Source organism: Castor canadensis, chromosome 3 (assembly GCF_047511655.1).
Source record: "Castor canadensis chromosome 3, mCasCan1.hap1v2, whole genome shotgun sequence".
In the NCBI taxonomy this organism is placed as follows: Eukaryota; Metazoa; Chordata; class Mammalia; order Rodentia; family Castoridae; genus Castor; species Castor canadensis.
The window spans coordinates 191,552,607-191,577,216 of record NC_133388.1 but is presented as its reverse complement, the minus strand read 5'-3'; the positions used below and the strand labels follow the sequence as shown (position 1 = coordinate 191,577,216).

The following is a 24,610-nucleotide window of genomic DNA, read 5'->3' as shown; positions in this document are numbered from 1 at the left end:
CGCAGAGAAACTAAAGCAGATACCTTAAAAGCAACTGAGGCCAATAGGAAAAGGGAACAGGAACTAGAGAAAAGGTTAGATTAAAAAGAATTAACCTGGAAGGTAACACCCACGCACAGGAAATTAATGTGAGTCAACTCCCTGTATAGCTATCCTTATCTCAACCAGCAAAAACTCTTGTTCCTTCCTATTATTGCTTATACTCTCTCTACAACAAAATTAGAGATAAGGGCAAAATAGTTTCTGCTGGGTATTGGGGGAGGGGGAGGGAGGGGGCAGAGTGGGTGGTAAGGGAGGGGGTGGGGGCAGGGGAGAGAAATGACCCAAGCATTGTATGCACATATGAATAATAAAAAAATAAAAATTAAAAAAAAAAAAAAAAGAAATGCCACACTTGCATTTAAGGCCTGTGGAGGAAACTTCGGAACATGGGCTCTGAATCAGACAGACCTGGCCTCAAATGATGTCGCTGGTATTGGCTAGCTGATGATTCTGGCTATTTGCACTCGCTCTGGACCTGTCTGTCATCTACAAAACTACGTGCAGTATAGTAATTCCTTCTCCAGGAGATTTTATGAAGATTGAGTGTTGTGAGTGCCTCGTTCACAGGAGATGCGCCCTATATAGGAAATCCGCACCCCCACCCCTGCTTTTCTTTTACCAGAAGCTGGAGACCTGGGTTCTAGTCCCAGTTTTGCTGCCTTCGTTGATCTGAGACTAGTCATTAAAGTATGAACTCACAGACCAATAGCTCCTCTGCCCTTATTTAGTTTTCAACTTCTTATTGGAGACCTTTCTTTAAAAAATTGAAAACCTTTTTGTATTTACTCAGAAAGTGCCCATCATAACTGTGTACCTTAATGCATTTTCAAAAAACAGAACACACTGGGCACTCCATCTGTTTTTTTTTTTTTTTCCCCAAACAGCCATGCCCATTTATGTCTCTATTTGTCTGTGTCAATGGCTGCTCTTCCACTTCAATGACAACTGAGCAGCTGAGGTGGAGACCATATGGTCTGCAAGGCTGAAAATACTAGCTGGTCCTTTATTGAGAAACTCTCCTCTTTTTGTGTGGTGTTCCATTGTGTGAATACACTCACATTTATTTATTTGCTTTGCCGTGGAGCAGTTGGGTAATTCCCAATTTGGGGCTAGTCTGAGTAATTTGCTACTAACATCTATATATGTCTTTGGTAGTACATGCATATGCATTTCTGAGTCTATTCTATTCCTAAGAGTAGAATTGTTAGAACACAGGAAGGTATAAGTTAAACCTTCTTCCAAACTGCTGGTTCTCCAAAGTGGTTGTACTGGTTCTCTCCTCCCACTTGCAGGTGTCTGAGATTTTCACTTGCTCTCTGTCTTTCAAAACTTGGCATTTTCTGTGTTTCTCATTTTGGCCATTTCCCCTGCCCTTATTATTATTATTATTATTATTATTGTTTTTGGTGGTACTGGGATTTGAACTCAGGGCCTACACCTTGAGCCACTCCACCAGCCCTCTTTTGTGATGGGTTTTCTGAGACAGGTTCTCTAGAACTATTTGCCCCAGCCAGCTTTGAACTTCGATGCCCCTGATCTTTACCTCCTGAGTAGCTAGGATTGCAGGCATGAGCCACTGGCACCCATTCCCTGCCCTCATTTTGATGCTTCTTTTCTCTCCAAGTTGTTTCTGTTTGGGTCTGGATACCTCCAGTGACAAAGCATTGAAGCTTCTAGGCAAATGTTTCATCTGTGGGCACTTCTGATCTCTTTAGAAGCTCTTCTTTAGACAGTAGCCTTTCAGATATTTAAAAAATCAATGCTCACATTCACACTGAAGGCTACCTTCTTCAGGAAAAGAAACATTTCTAGCTTTAACTTTTCTCAGGAGACACAGATTTGCATGCCTTTGCCATTCCGACAGCCTAATGAAAATGCTTAGCCTCTCTGGGCTACAGGTCTCCCATCTGTAAAATGAGAGGCTCAATTAAAACATCTTTAGAGTCATTTTTAACTCCAACCCTCTCAAATGGTATCATGGGGACTCTTGAGGACAACCGCCCACATCCATTTCTAAACAAGGGACCACTCCTTTCCTAAAATGTTCCCAGTAACATCTGCTGACAGTGGAGAGAGGAGACACTTATTCATTCACTTTCTGCTTCTTCTATCAAACAGTTCTGAGTGCTGAAGATGTTCCAGGAGTGCCACTTAGCTGATTAGACTGCTATGGGTCTCTCTTGTGACAACCACAGCTCTGGCAGGAAGGGGGAAGGCAGAGTGAGTTGCATGCCTGAGGGACCCTAAAGCATCCATGGGAGGCTGTAACTGTGCCAAATGCATCTGAAAAAGGCAAGAGTCATGGGAAATATCGAGGTTGATGGTCATCACCAGAGGTTGCAGGGTAAGAGGCCAAATGGGGGAAGGGAGGATCTGGTTTCGCTTTTGTCCTGTCCCTGCTTGGGACTTCAGCTCTGAGTATTGCTACCTATGGAGAACATTCTCAGCATGTACTTCATTTGTAGCAAACAATTCCCAGACCATACCGCTCTTTCTGCGTTCTCCCTGACACAAGTGTGAGCACTGTGCAAAGATGAGAGGACAGGTCACTAAAACCAGAGAGCAGACCCTTCTGATATTTGAATTTGGCAGAGACAGACCCAAGTTAACTCACCCAAGTATTGTCAAAATGCACAAGTGGGGTGGAGAAAATAAAAACATTAATCAGGTCTGTGAGATGTTCAGTTCCACAAGGTCTAATAGGAATACCACTTTGAATGTTTTAGAAGAAAAAGCAGCTCTCGTGTATTTGTCCATTTAAGCCTCGTAGAAGGCCCATGCAGTAGACATTATCATCTCTGTTTTATAACTGACAAAAACTGAGATGTAGAAAGCTTGGGAGCTTGTAAGGGCAGAGTCAGGATTTGACACTCTGGTGGCCGAGCTCCAGAATCCTTGCTCATAATGGTGACTACTCTACAGGTGTGACACCAAGGAGCTTCCAGTTTGTAGGAAACAGTCACTTGCAGGTCAGAATTGGAGAATAGAATCTTGGCTGCCTCTGTTTTAGAATGGTGAGTTGAATGAAACCCAGGAAAGGAGCTAAAATCTAACCCTCCCCTAGTCTTACAGAGAGGTATGGAAATGAATGTGCTGGGGGATGGGGGTGCACAGATCTTAACTAATGTGTCAGGAGCAAGGAAGTAAAATATCATTCCAGGAGGGTAGGGAGATTCTCTGAAAGGATGCTGTGGTGAGGAAGAGGAAGGGATGCTAGGCAGGACAGAAGGATGGACACTCACCAGGGAGTGAGTGTAGCTCACCCAAGGTCATACAGCCAACAAATGAGGAAAAATCAAACTTGAACTCTTACAACAAAGCCTGTGGTTAGTTGGAAACCTTGGGTGAGAGACACTTTCCTCTTCTCTATTCAGCCAAGCACAGATCAGCCAGCTGTGTGCAAGACAAGGATGGTAAATATGGTAGACTGTATTAATAGTCCCAATTCTTCACCCTCCCCTATAGTCACATTAATTGCCATGTCACTTCTTATCTTCTCCCCATCAAAAGTAACAGTACATTTTCCTGCCCCTTGATTCTGAGTTGGACCATGTAACCTGCTTTGATCAATGGGATGTTAGGAGAGGCCTGAAAAGCTCTGGCATCCCTATTTATCCATTTTTGTTTCTGTCACCACCATGAGAAGGACATGCCAAGGGGAATTTACTGTTCCCAGAAGAGGATGGAAGTCACATGAAGCAGAGTTCCCTGGCTGATGTGCCCTAGCTGAGGCCAGCCTAGAGCAAGAGTCCTCATTCAGTCTGTACTGCACAGCAAGCTTGGCCCAGCCCAACCCTGACCCTAGCACACAGGATGGTGGTTGTTTTAAGCCACTCATCATTGGTAGTTTGAATGTAGCAAGTTAAATGTGTACTTCTTTTTCTGAGTGCTGTCAACACACACACAGTTAAATTCTTGTTCTTATCCTGACCATGTCAAATGGCAAAAGTAAGTTCACTCTTTGCGAGTTCACCCACTCAACCCCTCCATCAAGACTTAAACGTACATCCATGTTCATACAAACAAGTTTTGAAACGTGACAATTTTCATGATCAAGAGATTGTATGAAGTCAGTTTCTCTTCTGTGTTTGGTTCAGGCATGTTTTTGCATTATAGGCCATTATTATTTATACTGGTATTAATCGGGATGGAACTATTTAGTGGAACACTAAGTAGAAGAACATTTAGGAATTGTTTTAAACTTTTGAATATGATAATTGTGTATTGCCACAATTTCAAAATTGAAAATAAAAAGTCATAAATTTTATTTGAGCTCCAAATTTTAAAAAGTTCAGAACAAGTAACTGCAAAAAAAATGGAGTTAAGTCCAAAAAAAAAAATCACAAGTTAAATGAGAGGTGTGTTATGTCATGAATAATTTACTTTAAATATTTCACCATATGCATTCTGATGTATGTATACAGTTTGATTTTAATTTAGACCCTAACATTTTAACATTTGAAAGCCTTTTTCAAGAATGCAACCCTCAGGAGTGCTGCTTGAAGCTATGAAACATTTTATTAGGTGGTGGGCTAATTTTTCACTGGCAGAAAGAGTGGCTTGGGTGTGCATCTCATGTACACTTACCCACCTGGTGTGATGGGCATAGGACACCAGTGAGCACAGCCTTCTCTTACCCTCCAGAGAGGACCCTGCACTTACTCAGGAGTCTTTGCCAGCAGCCCAAGTAGAAGATGAGCCCAGCCTGCTGCATGATCACTGTGCCTTGGCTTTGAGGAAGCTAATCCAAGAGGCTGTGTAAGTCAGACTTTTCTCCCTGTGACGAATATCTGGAGAAGAACTTAAAAGGAGAAAGATTTATTTTGGAGAACAGAAGTTTCACCTATCATTGCAAGGGGAGCATGACAGAGCCGGCAGCTCAATTCATGGTGCCCTGGAAACAGTGAGAGAGAATGCCTGTGCTAGAGACTTCCTCCTTTTTCCTTCTTGTTCCATCCAGGGCCCCAGCCTATGGGATGGTGCCACCCACATTCAGGACATATCTTTCCTCTCTGGAAATAAACACCCTCACAGATACACACAGGTGTGCTCCACTGACCTCCTAGGTGCTTCTCATTCCAATCAAGTTGACAAGATTACATATCACAGGGATAAAAAGCAGGGCCAAACAAACTTGTAGGAAGGGTGCACCTGCCTGTCTGCTTGCTTATACGTGCTTTGCACAACAACATTCGAAGAATACATGTGTGGCCAGGCAGCGATTGCCTGAGGAGACTCACACATCCACACCTTCCCATCTGTGACCACGGAGCCTCACAGGGCTGACCAGCCAGCTGTGTGATTGGCCAGAGTGGTTTACGCATGGCCTTGGGAAAACCATTTTATAATTAGAACATTGTGATACTGGAGTCTGAAAAACATCTGAAGGAATTGTACCACAAATAGTCTACACTGGTGAGGTACCCACCCACTTGCAGGTGCTCCCTGCTCCTCTCCACTGTACTTGGCTCAGTAGCTCTGTTCAGTTATAGGACACAGGAACACTCCAAAAGTGTCCTTTTTGCCTGGCCTTTGCTTTGCTAAAATGACAAAAGTGCATTCTTTTTTTTGGTGGGCCTGGGGTTTGAACTCTGGGCTTCATGCTTGCAAAGCAGACACTCTACCATTTGAGCTGCACCGCTAGTCCATTTTGATTTGATTATTTTGGATACGGGTCTTGTGAACTACTTACCTGGGTTGACTTTGAATCGTGATTTTCCTGATCTCAACTTCCCAAGCAGCTAGGATTATAGATGTGAGCCACTGGTATCCAGCTTAAAAATACATTTTTGATAACATAATAAAAAATAATAATAAGCTTACTGTATGAAGTATATCAGGGCTTGGCAAACTATAGCAGAGCCAAATCCTACTGCTGCCTGTTTTTGAAAGTTTATAGACACACCCATTCATTCATATATTGCCTCTGGATGCTTACACAGGGAACAGTAGGGTACTTTCAGCAGACACCCTATGGCCTGTAAAACTGAAAATGTTTGCTATTACAGGAAAAAAGGTTACTGACCTCTGACATTGATGGATAACTCTAGTTTCTAGTCATATTGCTTCTAAAAAAATTCTGCTCATTCTGAAGTCATAAAACTGTCTTGGCTTGCGTGGTTTGTTTTGGTTTTGATTTTTTGAAACAGAGTCTCAGTATCTAGGCTGGTTTTGAACTTGTCATTCTCCTACCTCACTTTCTGGAGTGTTGGGATTACAGGTATGTGTTGACTTGTGTTCTATAATTTGTAAGGTAAGTAGTTCTTTAAAAAATGTTTTTACTTCACTATTTATCATTTTTGATTTATACTTCAGAGCTTGCAAAGTTCCCTGAAGAGGACACATACACTTTCATACATCTCCATGAGAGGAGAACAGGGGTCTTCCAATGATGAGAGAAAGTGAGAGAGAGAGAAAGACAGAGAGGGAGAGAGAGAGAGAGAGAGAGAGAGAGAGAGAGAGAGAGAGAGAGAGAAGAAAAGGAGATGGAACAAAGAAGCAATTGGGCCCTTTCCTCTGCCCAGAGCCTACCTCTACCTTTCTTCTGCTCCTCAAACACAGCAGCTTTCTGACCTCAGGACCTTTGTACCAGCCATTGTCTACTGGGATCACTTTTCCCTTGGGATCCATCATGCCGGTTCCTTCTTATCACTCAGGTTCCAGCTGAAATGTTACCTCCTTAGAGAGACTGTTCCAGACCATTCACTCCAAAGAATCATTCCCCTTACCCTATACACACTCTAAAAGACATTAGCCCTTAGGTTTTTCCCCTTTATGTCACGCAGATAAAATTATCTTGTGCCTGTTTAGAGTTCGTCACCCACCATAAAACAAAGGCCCTTGTCTGTCTCACTCACATTTATCCACAGTGCCTGGCATACCATAGGTATGTACTCCCCCTCCCACAAAAAAAAACAAGGGATTAATGCAATGGATTAAATAAAGGAGTGAATTACATCCACTGATTAATTCATTCCATTCATTAATTAATTATAGGAACAAGAAAATGCACAATTAATGGCCACACAGTAATTATTGAGTCCCAGGCCTCTGTTTCTCTCCACACTGGGTCTGGTCTCACAAGGCACAGCTGGAGGCAGGGCTTACTATTTACACAGGACGGTGACATAGTGTACTTAGTCTATCAGAAGCGTAACCCTGCCTATCCTGCTGTGCTCCTGCCTAGTCTTTTGATTCATTCGGTGTTTACGGAATGTTCATTCTTTGCCAGACACTAGAGCTTGTGCCTGAGGGAGTTTACAGTTCTGGGGAGAAAGTCATTAAGGAAGTGATGACAGTATGAGGAACAGGAACAGAGAGTGCCCAGGACACACAGAGAAGGACGCCAGCCTCCACCCACCTGGTGGGATCAGGAAGCCCTCTCTGAGTAGGTGACCTTCAAGCAGATGCCTGGAAAGTGAGAAAAAGTTAGCCAGGCAAAGAGGAGCAGGGGTAGTGACAAATGGGGGCTGTTCTCTCCAGTCAGGGTCATAGTGGTTCTTTAAGGAGCCTGTGCGGAGGCACCTGGAGTAGCATTTGAGGGCGGGGAGCACCACAGGGATAGGAGAGCCGGTGGCTGGTCCTAAGCCCATTGATGCCTTGTGTCCCCTTGTTGGTAGAGGTATCTCTACCAACCCAGCCAAGCAGCCCAAGGCCCACAGGACCTCCCTCTACAGATCTGGAAATTAAAGGCATGGCCCCTTGTACAGCAGGGGCATTTTTTCTGATTAGCACTTCACCTAGGATTACCCTTGTTTCTTTGTCTGTTTTTTTATGTTGGCAAGGTTTTGAGCTCCCAGCTTCAGCCTGTCTCTGCAGATACCCACTGAGAATTTACAGTGTAGCTGGCATTGTCCCTCGGGTGGGATGTTGTAGCTAAAGACAGTGAACACATAATGGTTTCTTCTTTGTCTTCCCTCTGAGCTCTTTTTGCAAGTGAAACCTTAAGCCTATTTATGAAAACCCACAGGAGATACTGCACCAAACTCTGCCCCCTGACACCTAAAACCAGAATTGAACAAAGTCAGACCATAAATATGCAAAAGAAATCCCAGAGGTTTTTATCTGCTAGGACAGCTTAATGGCATGATGAAAAGGTGAATTGTTACCTATTTTACATGAGACTTTGTTTTTAAGTAACTGCCACTTCCCTCTCAAAATTCCCTACTTTCTCTCTGATTACTGTCTTTATCTCTGAGCCAAGTCTTGCAGGAACATCACAAATGACAGGCCTTGGCTGTCCATCTCTAGTGCGGACTGCAATATGCATTTATTGAGGTGTTCTTGTGAGTGAGGTGAGGGAGGTGGCCTATCCCAAAGAACTCTTTGGTCTAGGGTTTTCCCAGTACAGAGAAAGAGCAACCAAGGGTTGTCTCACATTGAGTTTAGCCCAAGATGGAGACCTCTGGTGGGAGACTGGGAGGCTGGGAAGATTACAAGGTCTGGGCATTTGTTTCTGTCTCCTTCTATGTTAAATATAGAGGGCTGGTGGCATATCTTGCTGAAGGTAGCCTCTGCAGATATTCTCCTGGTTCCAGATTTCAGGATAAAATTCTCTTCCCTGTCCCTGCACGCCTGGGGTGAGGGGGTGTGTGTGGCTGAAGGACTTCAGTCTCTCTTTTCCATTTCCTTAAACCCTACTTACAACACTGATCAGAATCCCTTTATTAGCCTCTCCCTAAATCACTCAGTTTGAGGTGTCATCTGTTTCCTCTTAGGAATCTGACTGCTGAGAAGCTGAGTTAGATGCTGGAGAGGTAAGAGGAAGGTCCAGGTGCTCTGTGGGAGAATAAAGAATTGAATGCTGCCTGTAGAGGGTTGACCAGCTAGCTCATCAGAATCCCTATTCTAGGATCTAACAAGCACTGTTTATGTCTATACTCAAGGCTTATGCATCTGTTTGCAAGGGTTGATGTAACAAATACCATGGCCTGGGTGACTTAACCAGAAGACCTTTATTGCCTCACACTAGAGTTGATTTTATTTGGAAGCTTCCCTCCTTAGCTTGTCTGTGTCATCACACAGCCTTTCCATCATGCATATGTGTGTCCTAAATGCCTCTTCTTAGAAAGACAATAGTCACATAGGATCAGAGTTCACACATGTGACCTCATTCCAGCTACATTGCATCTTTTGGGTCCTATCCCCAAATGTAGTGGCACTGAGCTACTGGGGCTTAGGGTTTCAATATGTGAATTAAGGGGAGACACAGGTTAGCCCATATGGGTTCTAAGCCCTTCCTGGTCTGGGGTAATGTCCTTTTTAGCACTGGACCTGGTTCCCATTGTCACTCAATACTTATCTTGACGGGCAGTCTTCAGTGAGCACACTCCCTACCCTTTCTCATCTGGGAAGTGAGAGGTAGGTTCTTGGCAATGTAGGTTTCAGTCATCTTTAGGTATGAGGTGGCATTGTGGCTCTTTTCCCATTTGTTGTTTAGGCCAGCTGTGCTCTATCTCATGATCTGAGCAGCTGTCTCAACAGTGCAAACTGCTGGTCACTAGGGGCTTGGAAAAGTGAGAGCTGGCACAAAAGTCAGCATTTATCTTGGGCAGGGGCAGTGGGGAACAACCCACAGCAGCCACTTGAATGTGTCACTTTTGAATGCACCAAGGTGATCCTGTTTTCTTATGTTCCTGCCTCCATTCATCACTGAATAGCCCACGTCTGGATTGCTCTTTCTTGCCTCTGCACCTTTCTGCAGGCTGTTCTTCTCCCTGTAGGAATCCCAGCTCCCAGGGTTCACTTGAATGGCCTACCTGACCCTTCAGGTCTGGGTGTCTCCTTGCTTTTCTCTCCTATGCACAGGGAAAGTTAATCTTGTTAACACTCACTCATCTTCTTAGGTCTTGTTTCTTCTGAGCTCTCAAATATGGAAGGACAGGCCCAATGGCCACACTTGTGTGCCTTTGAGGACAGATTGGCACACTCTAGGCACTCTACAAATTCTCAAGGGTTGGATGGGCAAGCTGGCCTGGTTTTCTTAGCGAATTCCTCCCACATGTAATTCTATGACCATGCTGACAGTTATTTAATTATTCCCACTAAGCTGTCAGGTGTCTACCAACTTCTTCAACATGTGGCTTCAGACCATCTGGGGAAACAGCACAGAGAAGTGAGGTAGTGCTGCTGCTGGCCTGCAGGGGCCTGTGCTCAACAGGAAACACAGATAACACAGACAGTCAACAGGTATGGCACAAAGTGTAAGAATCATGAAAAGGGCTGTGAGAGTCACTAACCTGCCTAGGAAGTAGGGGCTTCACAGAGTGGGGGATATTTGGTCTGGGTTTTGAGGGATGTAATAGAGTCTAGCAGGTGAAAAAATTGGGTGGGGCATGTTCTAGACACATGCAAAGGCTGGGAGTTATAAAGAGGCTGGACACACGTGTGCACACACACACACACACACACACACACACTGGAATCTGAGCTCAGGACTTTGCATTTGCTAGGCAAGTGCTCTACCATTTGGGCCACACTCCTAGATTCTTTTTTTTTTTTGCTTTTTTAGGTTATTTTTCAGATAGGGTCTCACTTTTTGCCTGGGCTGGCATGGGACCTTGATACTCATTCCTACAGGTTCCCACATAGCTGAGATGACAAGTGTGCCACCACACCTAGCTTATTGATTGAAATGTAATTTTGCTTTTTCCCAGGCTGACCTCAAACCACAATCCTGATCTCTGCCTCTTGAGTAGCTGGGATTACAGGCAGAGCCATTGTGCCCAGCAAGAACTGGCATCTTTGAGAAATGGTGAGCTGTCAGGTGAAGCACTTGTCTGGTTTGAGATGAAGCATACATGTATACTATAAGCAACTGACTGGAATAGAACAGTCCTTTCCTCCATTCTATGTTGGCCAAGCCAACCTTTCTGTACCCTCCTGGGGCTCATGGCTAGAAAACGCCTTCTCCCCACAAAGCTCTACTTGCATTTTTTTCCCAGACAAGTGGATGAAAGGGGGACAGAAGAAAAGCTTGGAATCACTGTCATGAGGCTTTTATCCAGAACCAAGGAGTTCACAGTGGTCCTTGTGACTTTGGGAAAGTCACTTAACCTTTTGTTTTCTGTTCTGAACTATTGCCTGGGTCCCACACCTTCACTGCCTGGATAGAGAAGGCATGGTGCAATAAGGTGACTTGTCCAAAGTCAGGTTAGTGACTGAGCAACAGAACAGGACTAGAATCTAGAGCTTTGGCTTCTGATTCTCTCCCTCTTTTTCCTTCCCGAAAGGCAGTGTATGCATTCAGTAACGTTCAAATATTTCAAAAGGATGAGCAGTGAAAGTAAGTCTGTGAGCCAGATCTCTCCAGCTCCAAAAAGCTGTTTGCTCTAACAAATTTCTTTCCATATTTTCAGATTCTCTATGCACCTGTAATAATGTTCACAGTTTCTATAAAAATGGTTCCTAAAGAGTAAGGTACTCCATATGCTGTTATGCACCCTGGTTTTCCACTCAGTGACATAGCTTGGAGCACACCCCACACCTCCAGGTGTGTCAATCTTCATCTCTCCACTGCTGCGTGTCACTTCCATGTGGAGCTGAATTGTCCTTCAACCAGCTCAACAGTCATGGACACCAGACCTGGAGCTTTTGTCAAATCTGTTTCCCCCACTCTGACATCTAAAGCAGTGCTGTTTACAACTACAAAACTAATGTTTAATCATGTGTTGCTTCTTTTCTCACCTACTGGTTCCCTCCTGAAATTGATCTCTTCCTTCCTCCATTCAGCAACTGTTTATTGGGTCCCTGTTATGGGCTGGATATTCTGCTAGGTGCTGGGAGGTCTTGTTTTTCTCTCCTGGTTTCTGGGATCTAGGACCATTCTCTCCCTTTTTCTTTTCCCCCCCTAAACTTCTTAAACACAACTGATGAGTCAAAACTTAATACAAATCACATTTTCCTAAACATTTACATAATCAAATTATCCTGGTTCAATACAATTGAGTTTAATGTAACTCTAAATGCTTCAAATACCTTCAAAGCATAAACTTTCACTGTACCTACACCAAAGCCTATTTGTAAGAGGCATTATTGTTGATTTGACCAATTTCTTTCTCTCTGTAAAACTTACTTTTGTACTTTCCTAGGATCGCACTTCTCAGATCTTCAAGAAAGACTATTTCCTTCCCAGGTGCATTAAACCCAGACTCTGCGCCACTGGCTGAGGGATTCTGAGTTGGGACAGAGTTCTTCAAGGTGACTTAAATGGCAGCTGGTGTTTCCTACTTGGATCTTTGGCAGATGAAGTTCATGAGCAATTTCTTGCAACCCTCACACCCACTCAGAGTAAGTTTTGGGTACACAATGTTTTGTCTTAGTTTACGATGAGCGTCATCGGCATTGCAGTGTAATTGGCAAGCCCACATAGTTCATAGTCAGCCATTCTCCTAATCCATTAATTTGCAACACAGATTAGTGAACTCTTTCTACCTGCTTATTTTATGAGTCCCTCGGTCCTAACTTGCCCTCCTTGTTCTGGAATACTTCCTACTTATTCTGGAAATCTGTGACTACCCATAGCAAACTTATCTGCTCTAATTTATACAGATGCACTATTTTGTTAACAAAAACACAGAACTTTAAGTAGGAAATGATCCCCATATTAATTCACCTACTTACTAAAATATCCAACATCTGTTCTTTCTTTGAATTATAACTAGCTCTGTAACTAGTTATGTGTGAAGATTTATACACATATTTTTTCTTTTTTTTGTAGTGCTGGGGATCAAAACAGGGCTATATGCTCCACCGAGTTACATCCCCGTCCTAATATAAACATTAAAAAAAAATCATTAAGGAGTCATGGCTCTTCAGGGTTCACTTGTACCAGAAGAATGTTCTTTGTGATACGCAAATTGTCACAGCCTGGCCAGAGGGACTTCTTTACCTAGCTCCTTTGTTCCTGCTGTTCTGGCAGCAGGCCAGAAGTTTTTGAGGCATCCTAAGATGTTTCACGTTTAATGTTGGAATCAGCTTCTTGAAGAGGTCCTGGCTACTTATGAGAAATACTACTGACATGAATATTTTGGGTGCTGAGGGTACAAGGGTGGGTGCCACAAGGAGACTAGTGATAAGGTGGCTCTCTACGGCCCCTGAAGCCAGAGTTGACCTTCCTTGTTTCCTAAGGTCACCATTTAGTTTACTATGACAGCTCATGAAGTTCTAATACTTCTATATTCTTTTATACAATTTTTTTTTGCTGCTGGGATCAAACCCAGAGCCATGAACATACTAGGGAAGTGCTCTACCACTATGCAATTTTAAATGAATTATTTTCTTCCACATGCCTAACACTTACCTCAAACTTTTTATCCCCAATTCTGCTTTCAACATTATCATGTGCCTCAAGGTCCATTATTTTAAGGTTACTCCCAGGAATCCTTTATTAAAACTCGCTTTCAAGCCAGTAGCATCTTATGAAATAGCATCTTATGAAATTATGTACAATTTTGTTTTCATTTAAATGTATTTGTCACAAAGCTAGTAATAGTTATAAACAAATACACTCAATTATGCAAGTTAACTGCTTTTGATCTAACAAAATGCCACTTCACATCCACAAATTTGATACAAATTCCCTCATGAGCTAGTGGGCTAGCTGGGAAACTGACCTCCTCTAGGAACCGTCATTGGAGCAGGATGCCATTAATTATGTAATTTTGAGTGATTTACATTTGATTCCACTAATGCTCCATCAATTGAAGGCATTTTGAAATACAAATGGCAAATGGAAAGAACAGATGTTTGCTGGTTGAAAATGTGCACATCACAGCAAGGCAATGAAGAGCCGGGTGTAGACGCATGTCTCTCCACTTAAAAACCTAGACTCCCCACCTGCCCTCAGTTACTTCCATCTATGCATGGCCAGGATGGCTTCCAGTCACAACAGATGGCCAGAAACTCTTCTCTGACAGATAAACGGATTGAAGGAAGGTGAGGTGACAGGCATAATGGAGAGAGCTACCGCTACCCAAATAGCTAACCCAGGACCATCACCCAGTTTTTTCTTTTGATTTTATTGTTCTGAATTGGGTTTTGAGACAAAGTCTAAATTGCTTCATTTCCAAAACTCATTTGTTTTTATCACTGTTGTGCTGAGGGTACATTGTGACATTTATAAAGGTACTTACAATATATCAAATATGTCATAGTTGAATTCTCCCTCTATCATTCTCGTCTGTCCCCCTCCCCCCATTCCTGGAATAGTTTCAACAGGTCTCATTTTTCCACTTACATACATGTTACACAGTATTTGCACCATATTCACCCTCCTACACCCTTTCCCCCACACCCTCCCCTTCCCACTGGTACCAACTCACCAGATAGGACCTGTTCTGCCCTCTTGTTCTCTGATCTTGTTAAAAAAAAAAAAAAGACATTTTTGTTTAAGATAGCTATACAGGGAGTTTCCTTGTAACATTTCCATGTACATATGTACTGTAACCCGAATTGGTTCATCTTCTCTATTTTTCTTCTTTCTACCTTTGTCCCTTTCTTATGATTTCAACAGGTTTAAAAATTCTATATTCATTCTTCTACAGAGAATACATCAACCATATTCACCTTAACTTCCTTCTTTTACCCTCCCTCTCTTGCATGTGATCTCCCTTTAGTGTGACTTTTTTTTCATAATATTGCTTGTATTTGTATTAGGTCTATATTCCACATATTAGAAGAAAACATGTAGCCTTTGGCTTTCTGAGCTTGGCTAACTTCACTTATGATGTTCTCCAGTTCCATCCACTTACCTTAAAATGACAACGTTTCATTCTTCTTTATGGCTGAAAAAAACTCCATTGTATATAGATACCATGTTTTCTTAATCCACCCATCAGTAGTGGGGCATCTTGGCTGTTTTCGTAACATAGCCATTGTGAATAATGCTGCAATAAACATGGGTGGGCAGGTGCCTTTATTATAACCTGATATACATTCCTTCGGGTATATCCCTAGGACTGGTATTGTCCAAAACTCATTTTGGTCACAACATCCAGGAGCAATCAATCCATCTGCTAATCAATAAATAACATTTCAACGCTGCTGCAAGAAAGGCAGTCCAGCACAAAATCAACACTGTCAGCAACCCAGAAAATGCTCATTTCCTGACAGAAATCGATTTCCAGTGAAACAGCGATTATTGTAAATATTTATGGTTTTAAAAAGAAAAGCTCATCAATGCAGCTTTTTGAGCAGTTCACTTCTAAATAAAAGACTCTGGTGGGCCCCACCTAACCACTATCTTATGAGGTAGGATGTGTAGGGGTGGCAATAACTCCGTGGCTGTCTTGGAAGTGGTTCTTTTGCAAGGCTCTGTGGTACGCAGGGTTAAGAAATTGGGCACAGAGACATTAAGTTCCACACACTCTTCACTGGCTTGCTGTGTGATGTTACAAAGACATACAACTTCCCTGAACTTTCCTTTTCTCATCTGTCCAATTTAACCTTTTGAGTTGCCAAGATGAAATGAAGAGGGCAGGGGAGGAGGTTACCTCTGAACATTTGTTTAATATACTATGGTAAATTTGGGGTCTTGTAGTGACTCCTTAGAATAGGATTAGGGTTCAAGGAAGAAAAAGCTCCTGAGAAAGCAGACAAGTCATCCTAAAGTTCACTGTCTAGAGGCATTGTATGAAAAAAAAAAAGTGACATTTGGTGTACTGTGCAATCAGCACTGTGGAAACAGAGAGGAGACATCCGCCAGCCTCTGCTACAGGACTCATCCCTTACAGTCCCCTGGGGGAAGGGGGCTGGGCAAACAGGTAAGTGCACCTGGACCAGAGGCAGAACCCAGAGCTGTGGGGAAATGGGGACACCGACAGCAGCCTCAGGACTTTCTGAACAGAACCGGGCGGGGGGGGGTGTGTTGAGGGGACGGGAGCGTTATTCCAGGGAAAGTCCCGCTTTTTAGGGAACCATAAAAACAAACCAGTGTTGCGGAACTTGTCATTTGAGGGCGGCTTTTACGTAATTTTATTTTTTGCGTGTCTCTGCATCATGTGCGCTTTCCTCTACATTAACTTAAAAACGGAACTAGGTTGTATCTGAAAAGCTAACATCATTAGCATAAACAAAAGCATGCTATTTGTTACACACAAACATTTATTCAGTTAACTGTCACTCAGTTCTAGCTTCTCGGCTGAAAGAGTGCAAGGCAGATGGGTAAGCGACAGAGGTGAGGTAAGGTCAGATGGGAGCGGATACAGCGAGGAAAATACAAAGTGACCCGGGAGGGACACTTTAGACGGGTGGCGAGGGGCCGTGGGACTGTCACTCGAGCCGAGGGCTGAGAGGAGCATGAGCGCTAACCCCTTTAGCGTCAAAGCGAAAACAAGTCATTAAGTTTCACGCCTGCGGCTGCCCGCTGGAGACTGGGCCAGGGACAGACAAAAACGCACGTGTGAGAGGCGAGCTCGCACCCACTTCCCCACGGCCACGCCGCGGTCCCATCCACCTGCACAACTCAGGCCGGACGCTGCAGCCTTGCGAGGGACGCGGGCTGCGACCTCCCGGAGGACAAATCGGTGAACCACCGCAGTTAATAAAACGCAGCTCCGCGGCGCGAACCCCCCGCTCCCCTCCATGTCCCACCCGGTGGCACCACACATCCTGCGCGTCCGCTCGGGGACGGCGCATGCGGCCGGTACTCGGAAGGCTCCCAACTCCGAGATCCGCGATCCGGGACCCAGGCCCCACTTCTGGGCGTAGCACAAAATGAGGAGCGCGGAATACCTGGACCGGACGCAGTGCACGGAGCCCGAGGTGCGCACGCGCAGTGCCGGTCGCAGCGCGGGTAGGGGAGGACCCCGCAGCGGACGTCCTTACGCAGGCGCCGGAGCCCGGTGGGGAGGAGGGCGAAGACTCCATCCGCCATGTTGGATGCCGCAGATTCGCCATAACCTCGCTGGCTCTTTTCTTAAAAAAATAAAAATAAAAAGCGAAGGGTCCGCAGGGCGTCCCGCCTTCTCGGTTGGCACGGGAGGGGTACGAGCAGACCCGAGGCTTTTTTTTCCTCTGCGGTGGGGGCGTTGCCATGGAGACGCGGGCGGCAGGTGAGCTGGGCTGGGGGTTGGGGCGAGGATGGTGTGGGGGTGGGGCGCGGCGCGGGAAGCCGCTCCGAGCGTACAGTCGAGAGGCAACGCGCAGGCCGCGGGTGGCGGAGGGATCCGCGGCCGCGTGCGAAGAGAGGACGTCGCTTCGTGCTTCGACAGCACGTTTAATCTCTGGCGGTATCCCGCCGCCAAAAAAAAAAAAAAAAAAAAAAAAAAGAGAGGAAGCGAGTGTACGTAGTATGCGCGTGCGCGGAGCCGTTTCCAGGGCAACGGGAGGTGCCAGGACTCGCGCCAGGGATGAAATGCAGACGTGCCCTTAGGCGGGGAGTTCGAATCCTGATGCCGCCAACTCTTGCGCAGGGTGGGCTTTGGCTGAGCTTGCCCCTTGCGTTACTGCAGGTCTCTGTTTTGCGAAATAGTTTTCTTAGTTATTACACCCACGTGCTTGGCGTGGATGTTTATAAGGGCCAGTGTCCCAAAGGGAAGTTTTCTTGTGCTCTATAGGAGTGAACCGGAGGGATTAGCGTTGCTATGGGTAACCCTGCAACATGCTTTGGCAAATTTGCCTTTATCTCCTACCAGCTGCCCAGCTCTTTGGTAAGCGTTCCTCATCCTGTGAAATTAAAATCCTGTGCTTCTCCAGGTAGCCTTCTCTGACTTTCCTCTCAGAGCAGCTTCTCAGCTGGACCTAATGAGTAACAGAGCTTCCACTTGCCCCCGGTGCCAGTCCCTTAACCGTGAGCTTGGGCCCCTTACCTGTAATTAACACTGGCTTCCTCCCTTGAGTCCTGACCTCACTGTTTTCCTGCTGGTTCTCCTGGCAGCTCTTAATTGCAGGTCATTTACTGATAAGGAACAAAAGTTCAAAGAGGTCAAATTCATAACAGTTTAAAAATAGAGCTGAGGCTTTAAAAAAAATCAACTTTTCCAGCTTGGGATAAGATGCAAACTCCTGCAAGCTTGCCTGGCTTGTACCTTTGTGCCCTAGAATAGTGCCAGGCAAGTGACCTTTTGGGAACACAGAAATCATGTCACTGCATTACCTTGCACTGCTATACCTCTCCAGGTTTATCCTCAGAGCCTGTCAGGTCATCTAGAGTGAGTGTCCCCATGCTGAGAGTGGAGACAGGTGCCACTACCCCAGCCACCAGCTATACCTTTTCTGGCGCCTTTAGTTCAAACCAACAGCATTGCATGGAGCTCGTCTACCGGCCAGACAGCAGAAAAACAGAACTAATGAATCTCCTGCCCCATCCAACTCTTGTCCCAGATGCATACAGTGTGCAAGTCCAAGTCAAGGTAATATAGTGAGGGAAGAACCAGAGCCAGAGTGGTGGGCAGGAGACCTGGACCACAGCAGGGATGCTGGAAAACATTGATATTGCAGTTCTGTGCCTTCCGCCATTCTGCTGATTATACACAGAACAACCTCCCCACCTGACCTTTTCTAGAACTTGCCTAGAGGTCTTTATAAAAAGAACCCTGGGCATATGTTGTTCTTCAATTTGCAGCTGTAACAAATGAGAAAAGATCATATTTTGGAAAATGTATTACTGTCAGCTCCTGGCCTGCTAATTTCTGAAAAGTTTCTTCATTTGATGGTTAGGTTAATTTAGGAGGGGCAGCACAATAGCTAGCAAGGTCAGGGGTGGTAAACTTGCTGCGATGGTCATCCTGATCACTGACGCCTTGCTCTCTTCTCAGCTGCTTCTCTTTTGCTCTGGTGAAAAGGTTCCTGCTTCTTTCTCCCCAAAACCACATAATTTACACAACAGCTTTTCAGAGATTGCTATCTGCTATCCTTAAGTAGAATTAAGTTGGTGCCCAGGGCAAGGGTAGTCAGAATTAGACATATTAAAAAGACTCTCGTTAACTGCATTGGGTTTAATAGATAGTTTCATGCATGCTGCCTCTGAAAACCTCTGCACCAACATGGGCTGATTTAATTGTGGAGAAGGATTTAGCCTAGAGTTAAGTTTTCCTCTTCTCTGCTGTTTATCCTGTTAAGTTCAACATTCTGTCTGAAGTTGCCCAAGGGCAGGCATCAACTATAAGGGTGGGGACAGTTGAGAGGGTTATCTGCTGTATACCAGATCCTGATCTGAGTGACCTTAGTCCAGGGTTCCTGACACTGGGGATGCCACTCTGCTCAGGACAGTGTTTGCTGTTTGTTCCTTCTTGACCAAGACCCATTCTCTCCAGTGTGCAGAGCAGTGCAGTCATCTACTTGCTTCCTGAAAGCATTTGTGGATGGAGAGGTGGGATACAATTTGATTACGATGAACTTTTAAAAAGAGAGAAAAGTAAGGGTTAGGGTTGTGTCTCAAGTGGTACAGCACCTGTGTGGCAAGGAGAAGAAGCCCTGAGTTCAAACCCCAATACAGCAGAGAGGGAGAGGGAGAGGAAAACAATAATCTGGGAGTAATGTTTGTTAGTTTTTCATTGCTGTGACAAATACCTGAAAAAAGCCATTTAGAGGGTGAAAGATTTATTTTGGCTCATGGTTTTCGTGGTTTCTCTTGACCTCCATCTCTGTGGGCTTGTGGTGAGGCTGAAACATCATGGCTCAGAGCATGTGCTACAGCAAAGCTGCTCACCTTATGGTGGCCACAAAGCAGAGAGACAAATGGGACCAGGGACAAGGCTTACCCTTAAAAGGCACATCTCCATATTCCCCCACCAACCCCCACTGTTCCACTCACCCCACCTCCCAGTTCCACCACTTTCCAATAATGCCACCAAATTATGACTCCATCATCTGATCCCCTCCCAGTGATGGATCCACTGGCTGAGGAGCAAGCCTTCAGCATGTGAGCCTTTTAGGGGGATTCTTCATGTCCAAACCATAGCAGGAGTGAAACAAAATAGACATTTTAAATGCCTATAAAATGTGCAGGTATTTGATTTTGCTTATAAAAAGATAATCCTTGGCATATTAATATAAAAGCAATTTAAAGTTGGGTCATAGAATTTTCTTTGTTCCTTTTAAAAAGTTTTAAATTGGCAAATTAGAGCTGTCTATATTTATGGCAAACAAAATATACTATGTTTTATGGATGCAATATAGAATAATTAAACCAATTGACTTATCTACTCAGCTGTGTACCTCAGCTACTTATCATTTCTTACGGGAAGAGCATTTAAAATTTACAGTCAGTGATTTTGAAATGTACAGTGCATTATTTGCTACATTCATCATACTGTGCAATCTCTATTTCTATCTCTACATCTGGGTTTTTTTTTTTTTTGTGGTACTGGAGATTGAACTCATGGCCCTGAAAGGCAGCACTTTACCTCTTGAGCCACGACTACTGTACTTTTTGCTTTCTGTATGCTTTTCTAATAGGGTCTTATGCTAACTTTGGATTGGCTTTGGATTGTGATTCTCCTACTTCTGCCTCCTGAGTAGCAAGTGTGTGCCTTCACACCTGGCTTGTTTTTGAAAGGGTCTTGCTAACTTTCCTCAGGCTTGTCTTGCACAACAATCCTCCTTATCTGCCTGGCTCCTACGTACAACATATTTCAAAGAAAAGTAAAAATATATTCCCCCACGCACTTGAGTCTTGTTACTCTTTGATTGTCATATCCCATCCCCCGTTCCCTCCTCTAGGAGCCTCCATTCCACTCTCTGCTTCCTTGAGTTTCATTGTTTCAGGTTCCACATGTGAATGGGTGAGTACTTCTGGTGTTCATCTTTCAGTGCTTGGGTTATTGAACTTGGCATAATGTTCCCCAGTTCCATCCATGTTGTTTGGAATGTGGCACTTTCGTGTTCCCAACAGATTGGGCTGAGGTAGGATGAGCAGGGTGGGGACCTGGCCTTAGAGGGTTCTGATGAGAGCTGCAGGATTGGAAGGTAGCTGTGTCCTACAGTGGGGATGAGAAGACCAGTTCAGTCATGGGACCTAGAGCCAAGGAGCACAGAGAGCTTGTGGTTTTCCAGCATCTCTGCTCATCGCTCCACACCAAGGCTCCTTGTAGGGCCTCAATGGCCTGCTTGTTAGTGTTGGCTCTTCTCCCATCTCTGCCAACTGGCCTTCTCATACCCTTAGGGTAATTGGTTTTTACTATAGATCTGCTTCTTCATCCACTGAAATGTTAGCTAAAGCTGTGCCAATGCTAGGGATGCTCTTCCCCCTTGACTTCACACACTCTTAGCATTGGTAAACCAGTCCCTTTAGGAACAGGTGCCAGGTGCCATAATGGAAGTGAGCCCCCATGTTGAGGACCTCAGGGGGCTGTGCTGATTCTGGGAGGGCTTCCCAGACAGAGCTGGGTCTGGCAGGGTACCCTGCAGATGGTAGGCCTAGTGTAGAGACTTGTAGGTGTCACATACCTACGGGTGTCTACTGTGTAATTAGGTGAGTGCTGAGGCCAGACCAGAGGCACCAGGGCTAGAGGCCTGTGACACAGGGTCTGTTGAGAACTGGGAAGCTATTGGAACTTAATCATGAAAACTGCCACCCCTCAGGCTGGTGTCTGTCTACATTTTTTTTGTAGGTGTAATTTTTTGAAATATATAGATCTTATGTGTACAGTTTGACCACTCAGATAACCACACCTCTAAGGATATATAGAACTTTTTTATCACCCCAGGAAGTTCCCTTTTGCCCTTCTCACCCAACCCCTGCTCCTCAGCCCAAGCAGCTGCAACTCTTGCTGCAATGTCATTTGTATAACATCATATAATTCTTTTGTAATCTTGCTTCTGTTACTCAGCATAAAGTTTCTGAGATTGGTAGTTTTTTTCTTTTTATTGCTTAATAGTATTCTATTGTATGGAAGCCACCACAGTTTGTTTGTTTGTATGTTTTTCTATAGACAAATACCTAGACAAGGCCAGGTGCTGTGGCTCACACCTGTAATCCTAGCTACTTGGGAGGCTGAGACTAAGAGGATTGCAGTGTGAGGCCAGCTAGACAAAAAAGTTGATGAGACCCCATCTCAAACAGTGCCTCGGCATAATGGCATGTACCTCTCATCCCAGCTACACAGGAAACATAAACAGAAGGACTGTGGGCCAGGCTGGAGTGGGTGTAAGCACAAGACCCTATTTGAAAAACTATAGTCAGAAGGGCTGGGGATGTGGCTCAAGTGGTAGAGTGCCTGCCTAGCAAGCTCAAGGCACTGAGTGCAAACCCTAGCACCACCAAAACAAACAAACAAACAAACAAACAAACAAAAACCACCTGGGCTGTTTTGAGTTTTTGGTTACTGTAAATAATGCTATGTTAAACATTCTTGCTAGCTTTTTTGTGGACATATATTTTCTTTTCTCTTGGGTAAATAAGTACCTAGTAATGGAATTTCTTGTTTGTCGGGTAGAGTTATACTTAGTAGTTTAAGAAACTTCCAAATAGTTTGCACCCACGTGTGTCATTTTGCATTCCCATCAGCAGTATAGGAGATTCTACTTGCTGCATGTCCTCACCCACGTTTGCTACTGTCAGACTTTTTACCTGTTCTAGAGGATATGCAGTGGTATCTCCTTGAACTTGCATCTCTGGTGACCCGTGATGCTGAATACACAACTCGTGTATTCCATCTCTGCAGAATGTCTGTTTCAGTCCTCTGCCTGCTTTAGTAACTTGGGTTGCTTATCTTTATGTCATTGGATTGTGATAGTTCTTTATTCAAGTCCTTTATCATAGTTATGTGCTGCATATATTTTTCTCCTGGTCTCAACTCACCTATTTATATGTTTAATATATTTTTTTTGATGAGCAGAAGTTTATAGTTTCATTTTAGTTTTATTTGCCATTATTTTTGCTCCCATAGGCAGTGCTGCTCTCTTAAATGTTTTCCTACTTTAAAGATTTAAAAAATTTTAAAATCTTTAAAATAAAGATTTTCTAGGTTTATTGATTTTTAAAACTTTATGATTCTTGTTTTTAGGTTTTGCTCTATCAACCGTCTCAAATTAGCTTATATATGGTGTGAGGCAGGGATGGAGATTTTTATTTTGGTTGTCCAGGTAGTATTGGTGTTTCCAGCCTCATTTGCTACCTCAGCTCTTCCTTTCTCCATTGAATTACTTTGGCTTTGTTGTTGATAGTCATGTGTGGGGCTAACTCTGAGCTTTTTGGTCTGTTGTCTGGATCTATTTATTTTTCCTTCATCAGTACCATACTGTCTTGATTACTACAGCTTTGTAGTAATTTCCGAAGTTTTACAAAATAGGGGGTCACTTAGAGCATATTTTTGGAGGGGGAAAAGTGTAGGCAAGAGGCCTTCGTTAGGTGCTGTCATGGCGAAGCTCAGTTGTTGATTCTTACTGGTGGTTGGCGGGACAGAGAAAGGACAGATTCTCCGAAGCAGTTCAGAGAAGAAACCTGTGGGATTGGTAAGGGATTGGATTTTTAACTTAGGAACCAGGAGCTTTCCATCTGTCTTTTTAGGGAAAGAAGAATGATGAACTTAGTAGACCCAGGGACAGGGAAGTCTTTGCAGAGTTGGTACACACATCCCTGCTGTCCACAGTTGTCAGTTCCCTTCCATGGTAGCAGACAGAAATATCCATTTTTATTTCAGATTTGGGCCAGGAAAAAGGTGCAGGACTTACCATGCTCCTGGAAACATCTTGGGGAGATCCTTTCTGGGGACTCTTCTCCCCTTGAAGAAACTGGTGGGGAGGAATGTCATGTGCAGTTCTGCCTCAGCAGGGCCTGTGGCTGTGTGGTGGGGAGCATTCAGGGGCTCTAGGAGCCCCTGCAGGCATTGCAGGGAGTAGGGGCAGAACTGGGTGTAGGTTCTGGTTCTGCTGTTTTAACAACTAGAGACCTTGGAAAGTCTCTGGAGTCATCGCCGCCTCATGTAAAAATGGCCACTGGATGGTGTGGCTGTAAGTTTCCATAGGGGAGGATTAGACACACATCTGGCATCCAGCCAGCTTTCCTCTTCTCTATCATCCACCTTTTCCCTTTTTCTGTCTTCACATCTTACCCCACCTTCTCCTTGAACATCTTATAGTTTTAATACTATCTCTGAAAATTCAGTGTATAATGAGAGTGATTTATAATTACAAATAATAATGCATGGTGCAGTGGCCTGATCCTGTATTAAATCATATAATTGCAGAGGATATAAAATGGAGCCAGGTAAGAACTATCATTCTATCAATCTGCTCAGGACTTTGCATGCTATTTGTTCTTCACAAAAACTCTGCAAGGTGGACTTGTCTCTGCTTTGCAGTTGAAGAAATAGAAGCTTTGGCCTCAGAGTCATTGAGCTGCCTCTTGGGAGGGGTTAGGCACAGGTTCAATGCTGAACCTGGTGGTGAGGCCCACGTTGGGCTCCTGACTTCCTTGAAGAGACTTCTTTTAGATCGTCTGTCAGAACCTTCCCTAGTTCTGAAATCTAGGCCTGGGCAAGCTGCAAGTGCAGGACAGGGGTCAGGTCTTCTGGCCTGGTTACTGGGGGAGACCTGAGCAGCAAGCATTTAGAAAAGAAGCTTTGCCTGGCTGCTGCCCGCTTCTACTCATGTTCAGCCATCAAGCTTGCTGACTGGGTCACACATA

General features: G+C 44.4%; 1 protein-coding gene across 2 annotated transcripts in view; it reads left to right on the top strand.

Moving 5' to 3' along the window:
- The first annotated feature begins 16,068 nt into the window (after positions 1–16,068).
- Zfat (zinc finger and AT-hook domain containing) overlaps positions 16,069–24,610 on the top strand; it is a 204,933-nt gene continuing 196,391 nt past the window's right edge. The window contains exon 1 of one of the 2 annotated variants that reach the window (XM_074069270.1): positions 16,069–17,093. In XM_074069270.1, coding sequence (XP_073925371.1) covers positions 17,075–17,093 — 19 coding nt within the window. In that variant the 5' untranslated portion in view covers positions 16,069–17,074. Of the gene's footprint in view, positions 17,094–20,393; positions 20,766–24,610 lie in introns of those variants that run through there. The other variant, XM_074069271.1, reaches the window with a different exon arrangement.